Below are 20,515 nucleotides of genomic sequence, written 5' to 3'. Positions count from 1 at the left end.
TTGGTAAAGTAATGGCAAACGAACGATGATGATGACTCAAATATGTCAGAATTAAAGTTACATTGATAAAACATTAAATGTAATAATATTCTTTTGTCTCTCATTAGCATATTTTTTCCGCAATGTACTTACTATTTACTGACAAATTGAATTTACTTAACGAGTCGAGTGCTTTATGCGTTTTTGGAATTTTTTTTGTAGCTAAAATTGGATTTTGGTCTGTCCGTTTGTCTGTTACGGCGAATTTTATGGAATGAGGAGTATGAAAATGTGAAATTTTTAATTTTTATTGAAAAAAAATTTTTTTTTTTTAATTTTCACTTTAAGAAACCAAAAATACATTCAAAAAAATATTTTTTAAGGAGAACACTATTGTGAATTTTTTAAGATTTTTTTATTAAATAATTTCATGTTTAATTTATTAAAACTTTTGACAAGTTGTCAATTTTATTTTTTTAAAACTAAAAAAAATATTTGAGGAGTAAGAAAAATGAAAAAAATTACTTTTTTTAAAATAGACATGATTTTGTTTTGAAAACTAAATCAAGAGCAAAACTATGTCAAAAACTGTGTCAAAAACTGTGTCAAAGCAATTTTTGTCAAATCTTGTTCCAAATGGATAAAAATTTGTCAGAGGGCTCTAATTTATCATTTTTAATCATTTTATAACTCAAAACTGCCAAAAAATTGAAACTGAAAAAAAATTTTTCCTTTGACACAGTTTTGTTTTGAAAACTAAATCAAGAGCAAAACTATGTCAAAAACTGTGTCAAAAACTGTGTCAAAGCAATTTTTGTCAAATCTTGCTCCAAATGGATAAAAATTTGTCAGAGAGTTTTCTAATTTATCATTTTTAATCATTTTTCCAAAATAGCAAAAAATTGAAACTGGAAAACATTTTTTCCTTTGACACAGTTTTGTTTTGAAAACTAAATCAAGAGGAAAAAACTGTGTCAAAAACTGTGTCAAAGCAATTTTTGTCAAATCTTGGTCCAAATGGATAAAAATTTGTTAGAGGGCTCTAATTTATCATTTTTAATCATTTTATAACTCAAAACTGCCAAAAAATTGAAACTGAAAAAAATTTTTTCCTTTGACACAGTTTTGTTTTGAAAACTAAATCAAGAGCAAAACTATGTCAAAAACTGTGTCAAAGCTAATTTTGTCAAATCTTGTTCCAAATGGATAAAAATTTGTCAGAGGGCTCTAATTTATCATTTTTAATCATTTTATAACTCAAAACTGCCAAAAAATTGAAACTGAAAAAAAAATTTTTCTTTGACACAGTTTTGTTTTAAAAACTAAATCAAGAGCAAAAAAACTGTGTCAAAAACTGTGTCAAAGCAATTTTTGTCAAATCTTGTTCCAAATGGATAAAAATTTGTCAGAGGGCTCTAATTTATCATTTTTAATCATTTTTTAACTCAAAACTGCCAAAAAATTGAAACTGAAAAAAAATTTTTCCTTTGACACAGTTTTGTTTTGAAAACTAAATCAAGAGCAAAACTATGTCAAAAACTGTGTCAAAAACTGTGTCAAAGCAATTTTTGTCAAATCTTGCTCCAAATGGATAAAAATTTGTCAGAGGGGTCTAATTTATCATTTTTAATCATTTTATAGCTCAAAACTGCTAAAAAATTGAAACTGAAAAAAAATTTTTCCTTTGACACAGTTTTGTTTTGAAAACTAAATCAAGAGCAAAACTATGTCAAAAACTGTGTCAAAGCAATCTTTGTCAAATCTTGTTCCAAATGGATATTCATTCATTTTTTTTCAATTCATTTTTTTATAAAAATTTCTAAAAGTTTTCCTTCTTAAAACCAAAAAATGCGCTTCAATTGATAAATAATTTAACGAAATTTCTTCTATTTTTGTTTATTTTGATGTACTTCCAAAGTACAATAGGATGTCATTTTTCCCCAAAATTCTTCACAAAAACCCAACTTCTCACAAACAATTCATGCTTCACTCTACAATTTTAGTAAGTAGGAGTTGCCTTTTTGCCTGCTGCTTTTTTGCTGCGACGACGACAAACAACTTTCCTCGTGTGTATGTGTAATTCAAACTTTTTTCAATATAAATTGAGCTGCCTGTTATTACGTTACGTTATTGTCGGAGTGGTTACACTTTCAATAATAATAACAATAATATTATGATAGAACAATGAAAATAAAATTAGGGAATGCAAGTACTATTTTTTTTCCTGCGTTGTCTATCAGTTGTTAGTTTTTACTTTGATTTTACAGTGAAAGGACACAAAAATAGGCGAAGGGAGCATTTATTTATTTTATTTTTGTTAAAATTCAGACGGAAAAAGAGCAAAATATTTAAATAAATAAATAAATTTTCGTGCTAAATCAATCATAATTTGCTTCAATTAGTGAAAAATCAAAAATTTAACGAGGGGGAAAATGGAAGCCGAATTAGAAGAAACTCTTGAAATGTCTCCTGTGGAAATCTACGCGCAATATTACGAGTATTTGATGGATGTCTATCGCGATATTAAGCCAAAAAAGAAGAAAAGGTAATTTTTTTATGATTTTTTATTATGAAAATATCAAAAAATGCCAAATTCAGGGTTACGGTGACAATTTATTTAGGGAACGTTTGTTGTTTATGTTTAGCATTTAAATGATATTTTTAGGATTTTTTTTCGTAACCATAGATTTTTATTTTTTTTTTGTAAAATTGATACAAAAAAGTTACATTGTAACAAAAAATTTCTCACCTGACAATCAAATCCATCATCGTCGTATAAAAAATTTCCATAAATTATACGAAAAACAATCAAAAACGGATCAAAAGCAATCAACATCAGCTGACAGGTTGTTAAAAAAACGTTTTTTTCTATAGGAAATTAGCTGAAAAGTTATCGATTAATTTTTTAAAAAATTATTTTTTATTTTTTTTCCTCAAAATATGTATTTTTTAATTTTTTATGATTAAAAAATTTTTTTTCCTTAAAAAAATATTTTTTTTCCCTTAAAATTTATTTTTTTTATTTTTTTTTTTAGTTAGGTATTTAAGAAAATTATTATTTTTTATTTTTTTCGTTAATTTTTTTTATTTTTTTCATTAATTTTTTTTTTGGTTAAAAAAATATTTTTTATTTTTTTTTTGGTTAAAAAAATATTTTTTTATTATTTTTTTTGTTAAAAAATATATTTTTTTAATTTCTTTTTGGTTAAAAAAATATTTTTTTTATTTTTTTTTAATATTTTTTAGTTAAAAAAACTATTTTTTTATTTTTTTTCCTTAAAAATTATGTTTTTATTGATTTATTTTTTTTAGTTAAAAAAATTATTTTTTTTTTCATTTTTGTTAACAAATATATTTTTTTAATTTTTTTTTGTTAAAAAAATATTATTTTTTTCATTAAAAAAATTATTTTTTTGTTAAAAACGTTTTTTTTTTTTTAAATAATTTTTTTAATTTTTTTGGTTAAAAATTTATTTTTTTTGTGTTAAATAATTTTTTTTTAATTTTTTTTATTAATTTTTTTTTTATTTTCTTTGGTAAAAAAATGTTTTTAATATTTTTTTGTGTCAAAGAAAAAAAAATAACCGTCAATTTATTTGAATTTTGTCTTGTTCGTTCAATAAATCAATAAGTTGTGTTCTAAAATGGTGAATTCCTATAAGAATCGACACTGAAATGGATTTTCCGTGTAAATCAGCTGTCATGCGGCATAAATACTCACCAAATTCTCTCTTTTTTACGACACGTGTACGTCTATAGAGCTACATGCAGCATGACATTTCTGTATGTGTTGAATTCTCTCATGCTCTTTATTTTAACAGTGCGTCAAAAATTCATAAAAATTATTTTTTTTATTTAAATAATTTTTTTCTTAATTTTTTTATTTAATAAAATTAAATTTTTATTTAATAAAAAATTAAAAAATAATTTAAATTAATTTTTTTTAAAAAAAATATTTTTTTAATAATTAAAAATTAATTTTTTAAAAAAAAATTATTAAAAATAAAAAGTCACCTCTGAGAGAACTGTCAACCATATGAATCATATTGACTTTTCACATTGCTCAGTCAGTGTATTTGTTTCGATGTAGTGGTCTTGTTCCGATTATCTTTTTACAAAATTATTTTATTTATATTTTATAAAATTATCCCCGATTATTCGAACAATTTAAAATTATTCCAACCAAAAAACTGAAAAAATACAAAATTACGTGTTACAAAAAATTTACTGTCCATAAAAAAATACAAAACAAAAAAAAACTAAATTATTGGAAATGTAATAAAAAATTAAAGGTTAAAAAAAAGCAAAATATTTACTGCAAAAAAAACTATCGAGTAAGTTTTCTGCATGACTTATCTGCATTATGCTTTATTTCTCGTGATAAATTCATAAACAGACAAAAACCTTACAAGATTAGGTGTCAATTTGATGTATTTTGATTTTATTGGAACGAAGAAATTTAATACGAACAACCGAAGACCGGAAAAATAATCAATAACAATGAAATAATCATTATTTTTATGTATCGTGACGTGTTTTTTTAGTACGAAATTAATGGATTTTGGGTGTAAAATTATCGCCAAAAGTTTAATTTGACATTTTTTGATGGTAATTGAACGTGATGAGGATGAAACAAGGTGCTAACAATGTTGGTTTTAAATTTGAAATTTTTGTGAAGAGTGCAGGGCGTGAACGTAGTTTTTTATTGTTGTGGACAAAAAATTTATGTGAAAGACAGGAAATCGTAATTTATTGGATTTTTTATTAATTGTTTTTTTTTGTTCTTACGGGATTTTGTATTGATGAGTCATCGGCTATTTTTAAGATGCTTTGTGGATTGAAATTGGATGGATTTTGATATTTGATAGCTTAAGTTTTTGATAAGGTTTAATTTTAAATCATTTAGAAAGAAAAATTGAGACCTTAAAAATTGAATTAAGGACTTTTAGAGTTTAATTTGAGACCCTTTGATGAAAATTTGAGACCCTTAAAGTAAATTAAGGGCTTCAAGATTTCATTTTGAGACCCTTTGATGAAAATTTGAGACCTTGAGAGTAAATTAAGGACTTTAAGAGTTCAATTTGAGACCCTTAGATGAAAACTTGAGATCCTTTGAGTAAAATTCAAGACCTCAAATTTTCGCATTGCCCTCTTCAGGAGCAAAAATGAACCTCAAACTCTCAAATTTATCCCATAAAACCCTTAAAACCATCATTTTCCCAACCTCAGAGTTCATTGAAATCGAAATCATGTCTCCTAATAAGCATAGAAAAACCATGTTAGCCAAGTTAGCAAAGCAAAGGTGCACGAAAAATGCGAGTAAATAAAGCTCCGTGTAATAATGTCAGGGTCTCGCACTAAATTGCACACATGCATGCCTCCGTTCTACTTCTGTTCCGAGCCATGTGTCAGGAAACACACAAAAAAACGACATTTTTGTCAGTCGTGTGCCATCAATTCATTACTTCTAGTTCACGAAATGTGTGTCACAATAACAAACAGGTTCATATGGTTTTTTTCAATAATTTTTTTTTTTTGGGCAAAAATACAAAAAAGACAATTTATAGAGTTAGTTGCACAACTTCCGTTTGTAAATAAAGTACTTTTGAGTAGTAATCAATGCGGACCCAATTGAATCTGGTTCAGCAATGAAGTTGAAGTGTATTGTAATGAGGCTGTTTGTTAATGAGTGACAATAAATTTTGTTGGACATTGGAATTTTTTTCCGTTTTTTTGGAGAAAGAAGAACAAGTGAGTGACTTGAAATTAATGAGTTTGAACATGAAAGCTTTCAGAAATTAAAATATGACATTTTTGCTCGTAACTTTGATGAATTATGATTAAAAAAATATTTTTTACGTGATTTAAAAGTTCAAATGTGATAATAAAAGTGAAAGTATTTTTATCTTCAAAGGTTTAATTTATATGATTTTTTTTTAAATAAAAAAATTTAAAGTTAATTTTTTTTTAAATTTTTTTTTTGTTTTTGATAAAAAATAAATTCTAAAAATATTTGAGAATTTTCGATTTTTTTTTTTGAATTTCTATCAAATAAAAATAATCTAAAATTTATAAAAATTTTACAAAAAATAATTTTTTTTAATTTAAAAATTTAAATAGAAAATTTTAAAATAAAATTAAACTTTATTTTTTGTGTGTTTTATTATTGTAAATACAAAAAAAATTAAAAAAAAATAAATTGAATTTAAAAAAATAATTAAAAAAATTAATTTATTATTTTAATTATTAATTTAAAAAAAATAATAAAATTTTTTTTAATTTTTTTTTTAAATTTTTTTTTTAATTTTTTTTTAAAAAATTTTTTTTTTAAATTTTTTTAATTTTTTTTTTTTATTTTACAAAAATAAATTTAAAAATCCATAATAAAATATAGTTTTAAAAAAAGAAAAAAAAATTAATAAAAATATAAAAAAAAATTAAAAAAATCAAAATTTAAATAAAAAAAAAATTAGAAGAAAATTTAATTTAGTCGAAAAATTGTTTAAAATTTATTTTTTTTTTTTATTTAATTTATTTTTTTTTTTATTTAATTTTTTTAAATTAATTTAATTCATGATTTCAACAAAAATAAAAAAAATATTAAAATTAACAGAAAAATCAAAACTTTAAATATTTTTTAAAAAACTAAAATTCTGAGTCATCTAAGGTTTCAACTTAACAAAAACTCATCAAACTCAACTTTTTATCTCTCAACAACAACAAATTATTACTTCATTAACGCCGGATTACGTCAACTTCCATGCAAAAAAAAATCCTTTAGCAACTCAACAATCGTTCAGTTGCTTGTCAAAAAACAAAAATTCTCCGCGCCTCCTATAAATAGACGTTGGTGCAACATTTTTACTTATCTCTGCCATCATCACGATTGTTTGTCAATCACGAAACGCCACACAATAATAAATAACGTGATGCATCCGTTGCGCTCCTCCAAACAATTGCAATCGTAAACTATTGATTTTTATTCTACAAAAATTACGTTTCTCATCAAATGAAGCAGAACTTTTTGAATTTTTATCTCGACTTGCGATGTTATCCGACCTCATTTTAAAAAAAATTCTCACCTGATTCTTCAAGGCGGTCTGATTCAACATTTGAAAAAAAGCAATTAAGAGCTCTCGAAACATTAAACTTTGCTGAAATCATCGTGACTTTGCCAAATGAACCACACCCATTTCGTTTGCCAACAAAAAATAATCATAAAAAGTGTGACTCTCTCTTCGACGGCGGCGCGCTTTTTATCATGCAAAGCTTTCGATCAGATAAGGAAACAACAAAAAAAATTGTAGAAATAGGCAAGCAAAACTGTTTCCGCTACACTTTAGAATTTTTGTTGGTAATTAAAAAAAAATTTTTTTTTTTGTATTTTTGGAATGCTCCTAAAAAATACAAAAAAAAAATATGCGGCACATTTTTTATATGAAGCGCGACAGGCAAACAGTCGCCAAAAAATGTACTCAACACTCGTTAATAGCTTTTTTGGCACAAATTCGTTAAATTGAGAGATTAAGTTACTTACGGAAAAGTTTTTAAACTACTTTTTAATTAAAGTAATAATTTGGTCCCTTTTTTACAAAAAATTTTGGTGTCAAATTTTTTTTGCGCGCTTCTGAATAGTTGAAAAGCTGTTCTATAAATAAATAAATAGAAAAAAATATGTTTTACCTAAAGTGTTATAATAAACAATATTTTTTACAAATGAAACGCACACACAATGTTGCATGAACTTTTCTTTCTTTCTTTATTATGATACGATAGAAACTTGAAGTTTTGTTTTTTTTTTTCGGAAGAACAGGGTTGGGAAAAATGTTTTAGTTTGTTAGAAGTGAAAGTTTTTAAGGGGATTTGTGAAAAAAGTGACATCTGGCGGTAAATTTTTTGAGTTTTGATTTTAAAGAGACATCTGGCGGCAAATTTTAGTTTAAAAAGTGACCTCTATTGGATATTTTAGTTTAAAAAGTGACCTCTAACGGATATTTTAGTTTAAAAAGTGACCTCTAATAGATATTTTAGTTTAAAAAGTAACCTCTAACGGATATTTTAGTTTAAAAAGTGACCTCTAATGGATATTTTAGTTTAAAAAGTGACCTCTAACGGATATTTTAGTTTAAAAAGTGACCTCTAATGGATATTTTAGTTTAAAAAGTGACCTCTAACGGATATTTTAGTTTAAAAAGTGACCTCTAACGGATATTTTAGTTTAAAAAGTGACCTCTAACGGATATTTTAGTTTAAAAAGTGACCTCTAACGGATATTTTAGTTTAAAAAGTGACCTCTAATGGATATTTTAGTTTAAAAAGTGACCTCTAACGGATATTTTAGTTCAATAAGAGACTTGTAATGGAAATTTTTATTCAATAAGAGACCTCTGACGGCAAATTTAAACAGAAAAAAAGAATTCAAAAGCAAAACTAATAAATTCAAGTAACTTTCTTACCCCATTAGAACATTACTCAAACTGAAATGGGGTTCATGTTCGGTTTCTATGACTGTGATTGCGTTGCTACAACTATCAAAGTGAAAGAGTGTACACACGAAAACTTTTCATTGTTATTACAACAATTGAATATATATGCGACGAGGCACTATGCAACAACACCATCGCCATAAAAAAAAAATGCTTTTTGAATATATTTAAGTTTTACCTACGACGTAGAATTCCGCGCGACGACTAATGTTCATTCATGAGCTTCAATGTTCCTTAGAGTGTCTCGCCTTCGACTTTTCTTCCTACATTCATGCCTAAAAATTCGTTTCACCCTCCTGATTTTATCGCAAATAGATAAGAAATTATTTATTGTTGTCAAGCGATTGACATCATCGAGCTTAAAGGATTCCAAAAAAATCCGAAATTAAAAAAAAACAACACGCATGAAGGTCCTTTCGGTTCAATAAAACGCCTTTTATGTTAATGAACCAAAGCTGCAATGCCCCAATAGCATAAACAATGTAACTTTTGCAAATTATAACACAGTTTTTTTGTCGTGCCTATGGAGCTACGTGTACGTGAAATAATCGACTCTACAGAACTGCTTTTATGAACTATCAATTCAGTGTTGTTTTAACCGTGTTGTTGGAACGTTTAAAATTTTATAAATAAATAATCAGCAGCGCGCGTCTTCGGCATCAACGCAACGCTTGATCGGTTAATCGAGTGTGTCTAATCAAAAGAAAGAAGAAAAAAAAACATAAAAAAAGAGAAATCTATCATTCACTTGATTTCAAGTGTTTATCGTAGCCAAGTAGAAAGATAAAAAAAGACACATGGTACGGGAATTCTTTACAGAAATAGAAATTCCTTCACTTGGTTAATTCTACAAATATTTACTTGCAGCAAAGTGTTAATTAAAGAAAAAAATAAAATTGATGGAAAGATTAAATAAAAAAATTTAAAAAAAATAATTTAAAAAAAATTAAATAAAAATCATGTCATACTGGTGAGCATTCATCATTTGCGACATCTGCTCAAACCACGTATTGAAACACTTTTTCAACTAATTAAAAATTAATCCAAATTGATAATACAAAAAAATACGATTTAAAATTTTAAATGGAAAAATAAAAACTTGGTCGTACCATTAACGTCAATACTGATTTGAGCTATTTAATAAAAAAAAACGAAAAAAAAAATAAATATATTTTTAATACAAAATATTTATTTCTGTGTCATGCGAACCAGCTACCACTGCCGTATAAGGAAAGAATTAAACAAAAAAATGCTTGGCGATTATTTAACAAACTTCCAACGTCTCAGCCTGTATAAGTAATTGATAAAACATTTATTTTTTTCCATACATAGCAAAATGCACATAGAAATCACGTAGCAATTATTTATTACATTAAGTGTCGATATGTATCAAAAAAGTAACTAACTTTTTATATAAAATGCACTTTTTATATATTGCTTAAATTATTTCTAAAAAACAAGCGAGGGAGTTTATTTCTCAATATCCTCAATATAATGTAAATTTATGTTTTTGCAATAAAATGAAATAAATGCAATGAAGCAATGTTCAGTGATTGTACATAATTTTTATGTATTTAGTTTTTTTTTTGTTTATATGGCAATTCATTTTTTTTTATTTTGTTAAATGTTTTATTTATTATTTATTAATGGGTATATGTAAAACCAAACCAAGCTGAAAATGTTATATAAAGGGTCCATCGTGCAGAGTAAATATTTTGACATAAAAAAATATTGTCATTAAATAGTGATTTAGAAGGTTTTTATGGGTATTTGTGAGAAAACGTGTGAGTTTTTTGACATTTACCTATTGGAATTACCAATCGTTAGTTACGAATGTTCTTTTTATTTAGTAAAAAACAAGTAGGAAAAATTTTGTTTTTATGCGATTTTTTAACCTACACATGTACAGGGGGGTTCAATTGAAATTTTAGTTTAATAAAAAAAATTTTTTTTTTCTGAATATTAATTTAATTTTAATTTAAAAAAAATTATTATTTATTCTTTCAAGTTTAAAGCATTTATTTAAAATTTTTGAATGAAAACTTCAAAAAAAAAAAATAAATAAAAATTTAAAAAAAAAGTTTTTAATTTTATTTAATTAAATGAAAATAAATATTTCAATATTAAGAGAAAATAGTTAAAAACTCATCAAATAAAAGTACATTGTAGAAAAAGGAATATTTTTTTTTTTATTTTTTTTTAATTTTGAAGCTTTTAAATAATCTTAAATGATGAAGAGGATATTTATTAAAAATACCTTTTCGAAAATTTTTTCTTAATTTTTGATTAAATTGGCAAAAACAAAATTTACGTATTGTTTACGGATTTTTTTACGTTTTTTCATATTTATGAATTTTAACCAATTTTTAATAATGACCTTTATGATTAATAATTTATTAAATCATATTTTTAGAAGGTCTTCTTCTAAAGTCTCTTTCTCTACTCAAAACAATTTCTCTTAAAATGTCTCATCATCTTCGTCAATTGAATGTGCCTTTAATTTTATAGCTGATGGAAATAGTTCTTCATAAAAGTGACAGAAAAACATGATAATTTTAGGATTCTCTTGAGGTTTTTCAGAATTTATATAAACGAAGAATGTTTTTTTTTTGTAATTCGTATAAAAATCTAAAATGCAGAAGAATGCTTTGATATTGTTGGCTTCGATGTATTTGATATTTTGAACCGGATTTTCAAGAGCAATCTTCTTCCTTAAAGAAATTTTTAGTCTGCTAAATAGTTTTAAAGGGTTTGAGGTTTGGATATTAAGTTCTCATCAGAAGGTTTACTAAAACAGTGTGAAATTTAATTCAATTAATTTTCTTTACATTTAAAATTATTTAATATTTCAAATTTTAAAAAAAATATTTTTAAAATTTTCAATCATTAATTTTATCATTCAAGCAAATTGAAACGCTCTGTACATCTGTTTTTGTACATTTGTAACAAATGAATTAGAATAGTTAGAAACAATTTAAATGCACGACACACCGATATATTAAATATATTGCATTGTTTTTCGTCGTTGTTGTTGTTGTTGTTATTTTGTAGTTTAGTTATGTACATTCACCCTCGAAAATTCAATCAAAAACTTTTATTGTATTGTTTCAATCCACAGTCGTTGCCCGAAGACGAAAAAATAAATTCACCTGTAAAAACAACAATCAAAACATTATAATAAATCACACAAACCTAATGTTTCATTTATTATTGTTTATTAAGTATTATGTTGTTCAAAACATCATCACTGAATGCCAACAGTGAAAAATTACGAAGAAAACATATTTTCAATGAAAAATCGCAACAACTTTTTCCACATGGTTATTTATCATGTCTTGGAAAATTTTTGCACTTGAACTACCACACAAGTCATTATTTTAATAGCTTTTCTTCCATTGTGTCATTCATAATACTTTTGATTGAACGTGCGTTGGCATTTAAGCTTGAAATTGTTTGTTTTTCGAATTTTTTTTACATACAATACAATTTCTTGTTAACTCCTTCCTTCCTTTGTTTGTTAACTTCATGCTAAATATTGAATGAAAAAAAAGGGAAAAGAAGGAAGAAAAAGTGAATAAAAACTAAAAATAATAACCTAAACAGGAATTGCACGCTATTTCAAGGGAATATAATGGAATTTGCGCTTTTTCAGCTGATTCCTTGAAAAGACTAAAAAATTATAGAAATTTAAGTTTGAGACAGTTTGCGTGCGATTGTCACATATTATGTTGTGTGTTTTTTTTTTACTTGAGTGTCTTGTTCTTTCTTTTAAAAGTCATTTTAATCGAAAACTCGATTTTTAATATTTTTTGTTCTTTTTGCAGAGCTAAGCAAAAGCATTCCACGCCGGATTTCTTTAATATGCCTATAACTGACAAATCCGTACAGTAAGTAATTTTTATTTGTTTAAAAAATTATTTAAATTAATTTTTTTTTTAATTTAAATTTTATTTAAAAAAAAATATTTTTAATCAATTTAATTTATATTAATTTTTAAAATTTTTAATAATTAAATTAAATTATTAAAATTTATATTCAAAATTTAAAAATTAAAAAAAAAATTAATTAATTACAATTTTATTATCTGTTAAAAAAATTTTCGTGATACTAAATTTATAAGTTTTAATTTAAAATATTTAAAAAAAAAATAAATAATTTTTTTTTAATTTTTTTTAAATAAAATATTTATAAAAATAAATAAAAAATGAAAAAAAAATAATTTTAAATTTATTTTGAGTATTTTAAAATTTATTTATTTAAAAATTTAATTTAAAAAAAAAATTATTTATTTTTATTTAAAAAAAATCTATGATATTTCATAAGTTTAAAAAAAAATTATTAAATAATTTTTTTTAATTTTAAAATTTTCATTATGTTTTTTTTTTGTTTAATTTAATTTTAGTTAAATTAAAAATTTAAATTAAAAAAAAATTATTTTTTAATTTTTTGAAAAATTTTAAAATTTGAATTTATTTATTTAAAAATTTAATTAATTGACATTATTTTTTAAAAAATTTAATTAAATTAAAAAAAATATTTGTTCAATGAAAAAATATTTTTTTTATTTTAAATATTTTTCTGATATTTTTATAGTTTGAAATTAATTTTTTTTTAATAAAAATTATTTTTAATTGACATTTTTTTCACAGTGCCAAAAAACAAGACAAATCATCAGGGCAACATTTAACGCCATGGATCACGGGAGGTCCCTTAGGTTCAAAAGAGACCGTTTTAGTGTTTCGTACATGCGTTCTTTCGTCGCACAATCTCGAATCGGAGTCCTTTCATCAAGATGCCAACTCGTGTACCAACAACACAACTACCAACAAATCGCATAACAATACCAAAGATGTTCTCGCACCACTGCCCAAAAACATAAACATACAACGACCTTCCCCTCCGTTGGCTGTCATCGATGTTTCGAACGTTTCCTCGTCAGATTCCTCCTCGTCGGGCGTTTCGAGTCTCAAATCTTCCGCATCAGCAACAAGTACAAGCGGCTCGAAACTCAAAACAAAAAAGCGCCATCTGGAATCTTCGCCATCGTCGAGTTCGTTGAGCAATTTTTCATCATGCGACTCGGTTGAAATGGAAAATGACGCTTCGGGCGCTGTTAATGCGACTTCAGCGAAGGGAACAAAGGGAAAACTCGTCACAAAAAGCAATAATCTCGACGACAAGGAAAATCTGATCATCGAACCGATCGACAAATCCGAGATGCCAGGTGCCATTTTTAACATTTGCTACAAATTCATGAACACAGAAACGCGTCTTTTGCGCAAAATTTTATCGGGTCACGGTTTAATCGAAGTCGGATCAGATTGTCATGATTTCAATCTTTTATGGACCGGAATTCACATAAAACCGGATATTTTACGTAATTTATCAGCATACCAAAGAGTTAATCATTTTCCGCGGTAAGTTTCGCGCCTTTTTTTTTTCTTTTTGTTCATTGAAAGTGACATCTTGCGGTTGAAATTAAAAACAAAAACTTTTTAACCTCATTTTTTTAAAAAATATTTCTTTGCAGATCTTATGAACTAACACGCAAAGATAGGTTGTACAAAAATATCGAACGAATGCAACATAGTCGCGGATACAAGCATTTTGACATTGTTCCGCAATCGTTTTTGCTGCCAGCTGATTTCAAGGATTTAGTGAGTGCGCATAATAAGAATCGCGGGCCATGGATTGTCAAGCCTGTGGCGTCAAGTAGAGGGCGCGGGATATTTATTGTTAATTCGGTGAGTTTTATATTTTTTTTATAATTTTTTAACACTAATTTTAATTTTTTTTAATTAGTTTTTAAATAAAAAATAATTTTGAAATTTTATTTCTTAATTTAACTTCAATTTTTATAAATTTTTATCAACATTACGATTTTTTGCTAAAATTTTCAGAAAAAAATAAAAAAAATATTTTTTAGTACGTTTTGAGCTTATAAAATTAAAGCCTTTGAAATTTTCTTATTTTTAATATTAAAAATAATTTAAAATTTAAATTAATCAATAAAATTAAATTAAATATTAATATTATTTTATTCATGAATTTTTTTTATTTTTATATGAAATCCATTTGTTTAAAAAAAAATTAAATTAAAAAACTTATCATATAAAAACAATAAAAAAATATAATTGATTAATTAATTTAAATTAAAATAAAAAAAATTAATAAATAAAAAAATAATTAAATTAATTTTTTAATTTTTATACAATTTCATATTTTTTGAAAAATTGATTTTTTTTTTTAATTTATCATTTTAAATTTTTTTAATTATCATTTAATTTTTTTAAACAAACAAGATTAAAATCAAATCTAAAAATTAAAATTTAATAAAATAAAAAAAATATTTTGTAATTAAATTTAAAAACAAAAAAAGTAATTTAATTATTAATTTTAAATCAAAAAAATTAATTAAAAATTTTTTTTTTAGAATTTCTCAACAATAAAAAATAAATTAAAAGTATGGAAAAATTAAAAAAAAATTAAAGATTTTTAAAATCTTTTTACGTTAAATAATACACAAAATATTTTAATTATTTTTTTTAAAGAATTTTAATTAATTAATCAGATATTTCATTTTTTCAAAAATTTGCTTAAAATTTAAAAATTCGTTTAAAGAATAAAATAACGATAAAATCATAATTTTTCATGTTCAAAAAATTTATAATTTTTCAATAAAATTGAAAAAAATTTTTATAGACTGTTTTCGATAATTTTCGATTTGAATTTCTCAATATTTTTTTTTCTAATTTTTTCTGAAAAAAAAATCAAAATTTTAAGAAATTTTCCTTCATAAAAAATTTAAATTCTTACCAATTTTTTTTTAAATTTTATTTTCAGCCCGATTCAATCCCTCCCGATGAACAAGTCGTCGTCGCCAAATACATCGCCGATCCGCTTTGCATCGACGGGCACAAATGTGATATTCGTGTTTATGTGGCAGTAACGTCCTTTGATCCTCTCCTGATTTACATCTACGAGGAGGGTCTCGTGCGTCTCGCTACCGTTAAATACGATCGCAACACGGAAAATCTCTGGAATCCGTGCATGCATTTGTGCAATTACAGCATCAACAAATACCACACGGACTACATAAAATCCGACAATGCTGGCGACGAAGATGTCGGTCACAAATGGACTTTGAGCGCCTTGCTGCGTCATTTACGAAGTCAGGGCTGCAATACGGAGCAACTTATGGCAAATATCGAAGATCTCATTATCAAGGCGATTTTGTCGTGTACGCAGCCCATTGTTTCGGCATGTCGCATGTTTGTGCCGCACTTTGGAAATTGCTTCGAGTTGTATGGTTTTGATATTTTGATTGATGACACGTTGAAACCATGGCTGTTGGAAGTGAATTTATCGCCTTCGCTGGGCTGCGATTCGCCTTTGGATACAAAAGTGAAGGCTTGTTTACTCACAGATCTCTTAACACTCGTTGGCGTGCCTGCTTTGAGTCCCCTGATGAAAGCGACGTACGACAGTAAATGCAAAACGCGGAGTTTGTCGTCATATCGTCGCGTCAATTCCGCAGATTTTGTTCACACAATGAATAATCCCAAAAAAATGACAATTTCGACTTTGACAGCTGAGGAGAGTCGAATTGTGAAAGCGGCAAAAGCACAATATGAACGTCACGGGGGCTTTGTGAGAGTTTTTCCCACACACGATAGTTACCAAAAATACGGAATGTTCCTTGATCCGGTGACAGGAGTGCCCTGCGCTTCAGGCACGAACGGCAGCGGGACTTATTTGATGATTATTCCGCACAATTACAACCTAATGTTGCATCAGCAGTTGTTCCCGCCATCCACAAATGACAATCAGCTGCACAGTACGCCCTCTATCATCGATCGCATTGACAGATACGAACGCGCGCTTCGAAGTTCCGCGCCAATTACGCTTGGACCCAAAAACAGCACGAATAAATGCATCGACGAAGCACGTCGCTTGCGGCTCCAATTGCGAAAACTCATCGAAAATGGTCACGAATTGTCGATTTTGCAAGCGCGACGTGCTTTTGGGCTCTATTTGGAATTCATTTTGAAACGTCTCTCGCAAGAACCGAAACATCATCACGAAGAATTAATTTTGAAATTTTTGTACAAGGCGGGATTGCATATGCGGCAACCGTTTTTCATCAGAAATTTCAGTCACAAAGTCATCGGGAAGGATCGCGGAGCTTTGGTTGCCAAACAGCTCGGAGATTATCTCCATATTTATAATAAGGATACGGAAGCGTATGTGGATTCGTTCGATAGAATCGGAATGGTGCCCATTAAAGTGTTCGATGATTTTTTGTCGCATGCGAATGAGTCGGATTTGGAGAATATTTTGACACTTCATACGAATTGTACGCAGCAAATGCCATTTTTGTACAGCGGGTGTAATGCTAATGTACCGCAAGCGCCGCCAATTCCCGTTGGAGCGCATGGGTGAGTTTAATTATTTTATTTTTGGTATTCTGAAAATTAAAAAAAAAAATAATTTAAAAAATTTTCTATGAAATTTAATTTTTTTTTCTTTAAAAAATTATTTAAAAACATTGAAAAAAATTTTTTTAATAAATTTTTTAAAAAATTAATTAAATATTTAATTTAAAATTATTTTTTTTAAACTTTCATAAAAAATAATTGATAAAAATGTATTTTATTATTTTTATAAAAAAAATAATATTAATTTATTTATTTAAAATATTCTGAAAATTTAAAAAAAATAATATTTTCAAAATTTTTCGTAAAATTTAATTTTTTTTCTTCAACAAATTATTTTAAAAAAAATTAAAAAAATTATTTATAACTTTTAATATTTATTTAAATATTTAAAAAAATGTTCATAAAAAATTAAATTAAATTTTTGATTGAAATAGTTGTAATAAAAGTAATTTTTATTTAACTTTTTATTTAAAATATTCTAAAAATTTTATGAAAATTTAAAAAAAATAATTTTAACCTTTTTCATGAAATTTATAATCTTTTTAATATTCAATATAAAAAAAATATTTTTAATAAAAATATTAAAAATAATAATTTTTTTTTAATTTAATTTTTTTTAATTTTTTTTTTATTTTTTTATTTTAAATTTTTTTTATTTAAATTTTTTATTTTTTATTAAAATTTAAACTGAATTGAATTAAATTTAATTATTTAATATTTTTTATTTTAAAAAACAAAAAGTTAAAGTTTTTTTTTAAATATATTTCCTAAAAATTTAATTAATTTTTTTTCATAAAATTTTTATAAAGTTAATAAATTTAAATTAATATAATTTAAATTAAAAAAAAAATAATTTAATAAAAATTCTAATATTTCATATTTTATTTTTCTATTTTAGATTCCTCAAAGCGCTGCCAAATTTCGCGCCGGGTCCCAACAAGGATTTCAGCCGTCTTGAAGCACATACGTACAAAACGGTGCCTCGTGTTAGTAAATCCAATGGAAAAGCCTTAACGGAGAAAACGCAAACGACAAAACTTTCGCCGACAAAGAAGAAAATTACGCTCTACACGAGCGCCTCGTCACTCGGCAAAGACAAGTCGTCGCTCGGAAGCTCCTCTGCGTGGTAAAAAAAATAAAAAACACAAAAAACAACAAAACAAACGTAGAAACGGATGTGATATAGTAAATGTTAGGTTTTATCATAAACGAAAAAAAAAAACAAAAAATAGGAAACCTTCAAAAAAAAAGTCATATCCTCCTCCTTTTTACTCGTCTTGTCCTCAAACAAAAAAATCTATGTACGCGTCACTCTTAAATATATATTTTTTAATTGTGATATTTCCTCTACGAAACTTTTCTCTGTCTGCTTAAAAAACTGTCAAAAGACAAAAAAAAACATTTAATCACAAAAATTGCATTTCAAAAAAAAAAGAAATATTTAGTCAATTTCGCGCCAGAACAAAAAAGCACAATTTTACACAAAAAAAAACTTAAAAAAAAATGATACTTAAGTCAAGAAAAAAGTTGTTTTGTCACAAAAAAAAAATAATAAATTAGTCATCTAGTCCTTAAATTATAAATTAATTAATTAATTAATTGATGGTTGTCATTGCGCGCAGAATGTCCTTTTTTGCTTCTTCTTAAAGGATTATAGCTTCTTAAATTGTCTGTGTTCATTTTTGTTGTAATTTTTTTTTTAGTTTATAAAATTGTATTTATTAAGAAATTAAGAGATGCTTAAGTCAGTATATCAAAAAAAAAAAAAATGGAAAAAAATAATTATTAATATTAAATAAATGAATAAAGTTGAAGAGATTTTTTTGTTAAAAAAAAGCTTTCAAAGAAAATTTATTTTGGGTTTTATTTAAAAAAAATAAAATGCTTTAAAAAAAAAAATATTTAAATCGTAAAATGCGATATTTTGATATTTAAATTGATATTTTATTTATTTTTTTTTTAATTTATTTTTTTTTTATTTTATTTTATTTATTTTTTTATTTATTAATTTAAATTCAATTTTAATTTATTTTTTTTATTAATTAATTTTTAAATTATTAAAATTAATTTTTATTAATTTTTTCAATTAAATAAATTTTATTTTTTTTTAAATCAAATTAAATTAATTTAAATAACATTTTAAAAATTTTCGAAAAAATAATTTTTATTTGATATAATATTAAAATTTTTAAATAAAAAAAAATTTAACAATTTTTTTAAATTTCATTATTTTTTTTATTATTTAGTTTATTACGTTTAAATTTTAAGTTTATTAATATTTTTTATTTAAAAAAAAAAATGTTTAATTTCATTAATTTATTTAATTAATTAATTTTTTAAAATATATTAAAAACATTTAATCTCAAGTTTAATTTTTGTTTCAATTTAAAAAAAAAAATTTGTTTAGGTTAGACATTTTTTTATATTTTTATTTTAAATATTTATTTGAAAAAATTAAATTAAATAATTTTTCATTAAATTTTTAATAAATTTTTATTTTAATGTAAAATTAAAAATAAAAAAAATATATTAATATTCATTTTTATCTTATATTTTTTTATTAAAAATTTGAATTTTATATAACATGACAATATTTTTTTAAATATTTAAAATTTTATTTAAATCAATTTCATTTGATTTTAAAAGATAAATTTTTTTTAATTTAAATCAAATAAAAATAAAATTTAAATTAATAAAATTAAATATTTAAATTAAATATTTAGCTTTAAAATTTTAAAATTGTCAAAATTATTTTATAAAATAATTTAAAGACAAAATTCAATAAGTTCAAAAAAGTAAGTAATTTTTCGAAAAAATTTCAATTTTTATTTAAAAAAATTTTTTTTTTTAATTTTTCATCAAATAATAAATTTTCATCTAAAAACAATTCCCTTTGCCAACCCTTCAACCTCCTCATCAATAAACCAAACACTCAAAATTAGTCGTGTAAATACCCAAAACTCACACGATAAATTCACGTGCACACCTAACATTAAACTTTCTTAACCACTCACACACTCATTCAAGCCAAAAACTCACATTATTGACATAGCAACGACTGACATCAAAGCATCGCACTCAAAATAAACAAAACATTTCTCGTCTCCGTCATCTCCGCTGTTCGACTCAAACATGCGACGAGCCATGTGGAAAATGTCATGTTTGTAAACAAAAAATTTTCTCTCTCCGCCGCGTGAGTTTCCAGCCGCGACACGAACCGCCGTTTGACTGAGCATGAACATAAAACGTAAATTTTCCAGAGAAACAGGAAATTTTTTCACCATGTAATCATATGACTTTCATTACATTCGTAGCAAGTAAGGCAGCAGCAGGCAGGCAGGCAATTTTGTGTTGAAATAAAAAAAAACAAAAAAAAAATTCACATTTTTCTGTTTCAACGTGATTTTCGATTTTTCGTGCGAAAAAAAAAAGAAAAGTGACTCAATAAAAAACGGAAAAAAATTACAATAAATTGACTTTCGTTACAAAGAAAGAAAGGCAAAAAAAAAACACGAGCGAAAAAAATCGCATTTCAAGGGCATTCGGACTCTTAATTCGTGAAATCTTGATAAAATTTTCATGAAAACCGATTGTAAAGTAGTTAACGTAATT

At 24.9% G+C, this 20,515-nt stretch overlaps 1 protein-coding gene across 1 annotated transcript; it reads left to right on the top strand.

The window, feature by feature from the left end:
- Window positions 1-4,186: 4,186 nt before the first annotated feature.
- On the top strand, window positions 4,187-18,465 carry LOC134833424 (tubulin polyglutamylase TTLL5). The gene is made up of 6 exons (XM_063847738.1): window positions 4,187-4,313; window positions 12,290-12,352; window positions 13,115-13,882; window positions 13,996-14,209; window positions 15,309-16,903; window positions 17,802-18,465. Exons 2-6 carry the CDS (start codon window positions 12,327-12,329, stop codon window positions 18,031-18,033), a joined length of 2,835 nt encoding a protein of 944 aa, XP_063703808.1. The 5' UTR covers window positions 4,187-4,313; window positions 12,290-12,326; the 3' UTR covers window positions 18,034-18,465.
- Window positions 18,466-20,515: the final 2,050 nt, after the last annotated feature.

The sequence above is a fragment of the Culicoides brevitarsis genome, chromosome 3, assembly GCF_036172545.1.
Source record: "Culicoides brevitarsis isolate CSIRO-B50_1 chromosome 3, AGI_CSIRO_Cbre_v1, whole genome shotgun sequence".
Taxonomy (NCBI): Eukaryota; Metazoa; Arthropoda; class Insecta; order Diptera; family Ceratopogonidae; genus Culicoides; species Culicoides brevitarsis.
The sequence above is the reverse complement of the archived record's forward strand: the minus strand, read 5'-3'. Positions and strand labels throughout refer to the sequence as shown.

Bases quoted from the DNA above. Each gene is read 5' to 3' on its own strand.
- LOC134833424 (XM_063847738.1), top strand. From the start codon at position 12,327: ATGCCTATAACTGACAAATCCGTACA. The intron at 13,883-13,995 runs GTAAGTTTCGCG...ATTTCTTTGCAG, and splicing joins AGAGTTAATCATTTTCCGCG to ATCTTATGAACTAACACGCA. The intron at 16,904-17,801 runs GTGAGTTTAATT...TTTCTATTTTAG, and splicing joins ATTCCCGTTGGAGCGCATGG to ATTCCTCAAAGCGCTGCCAA.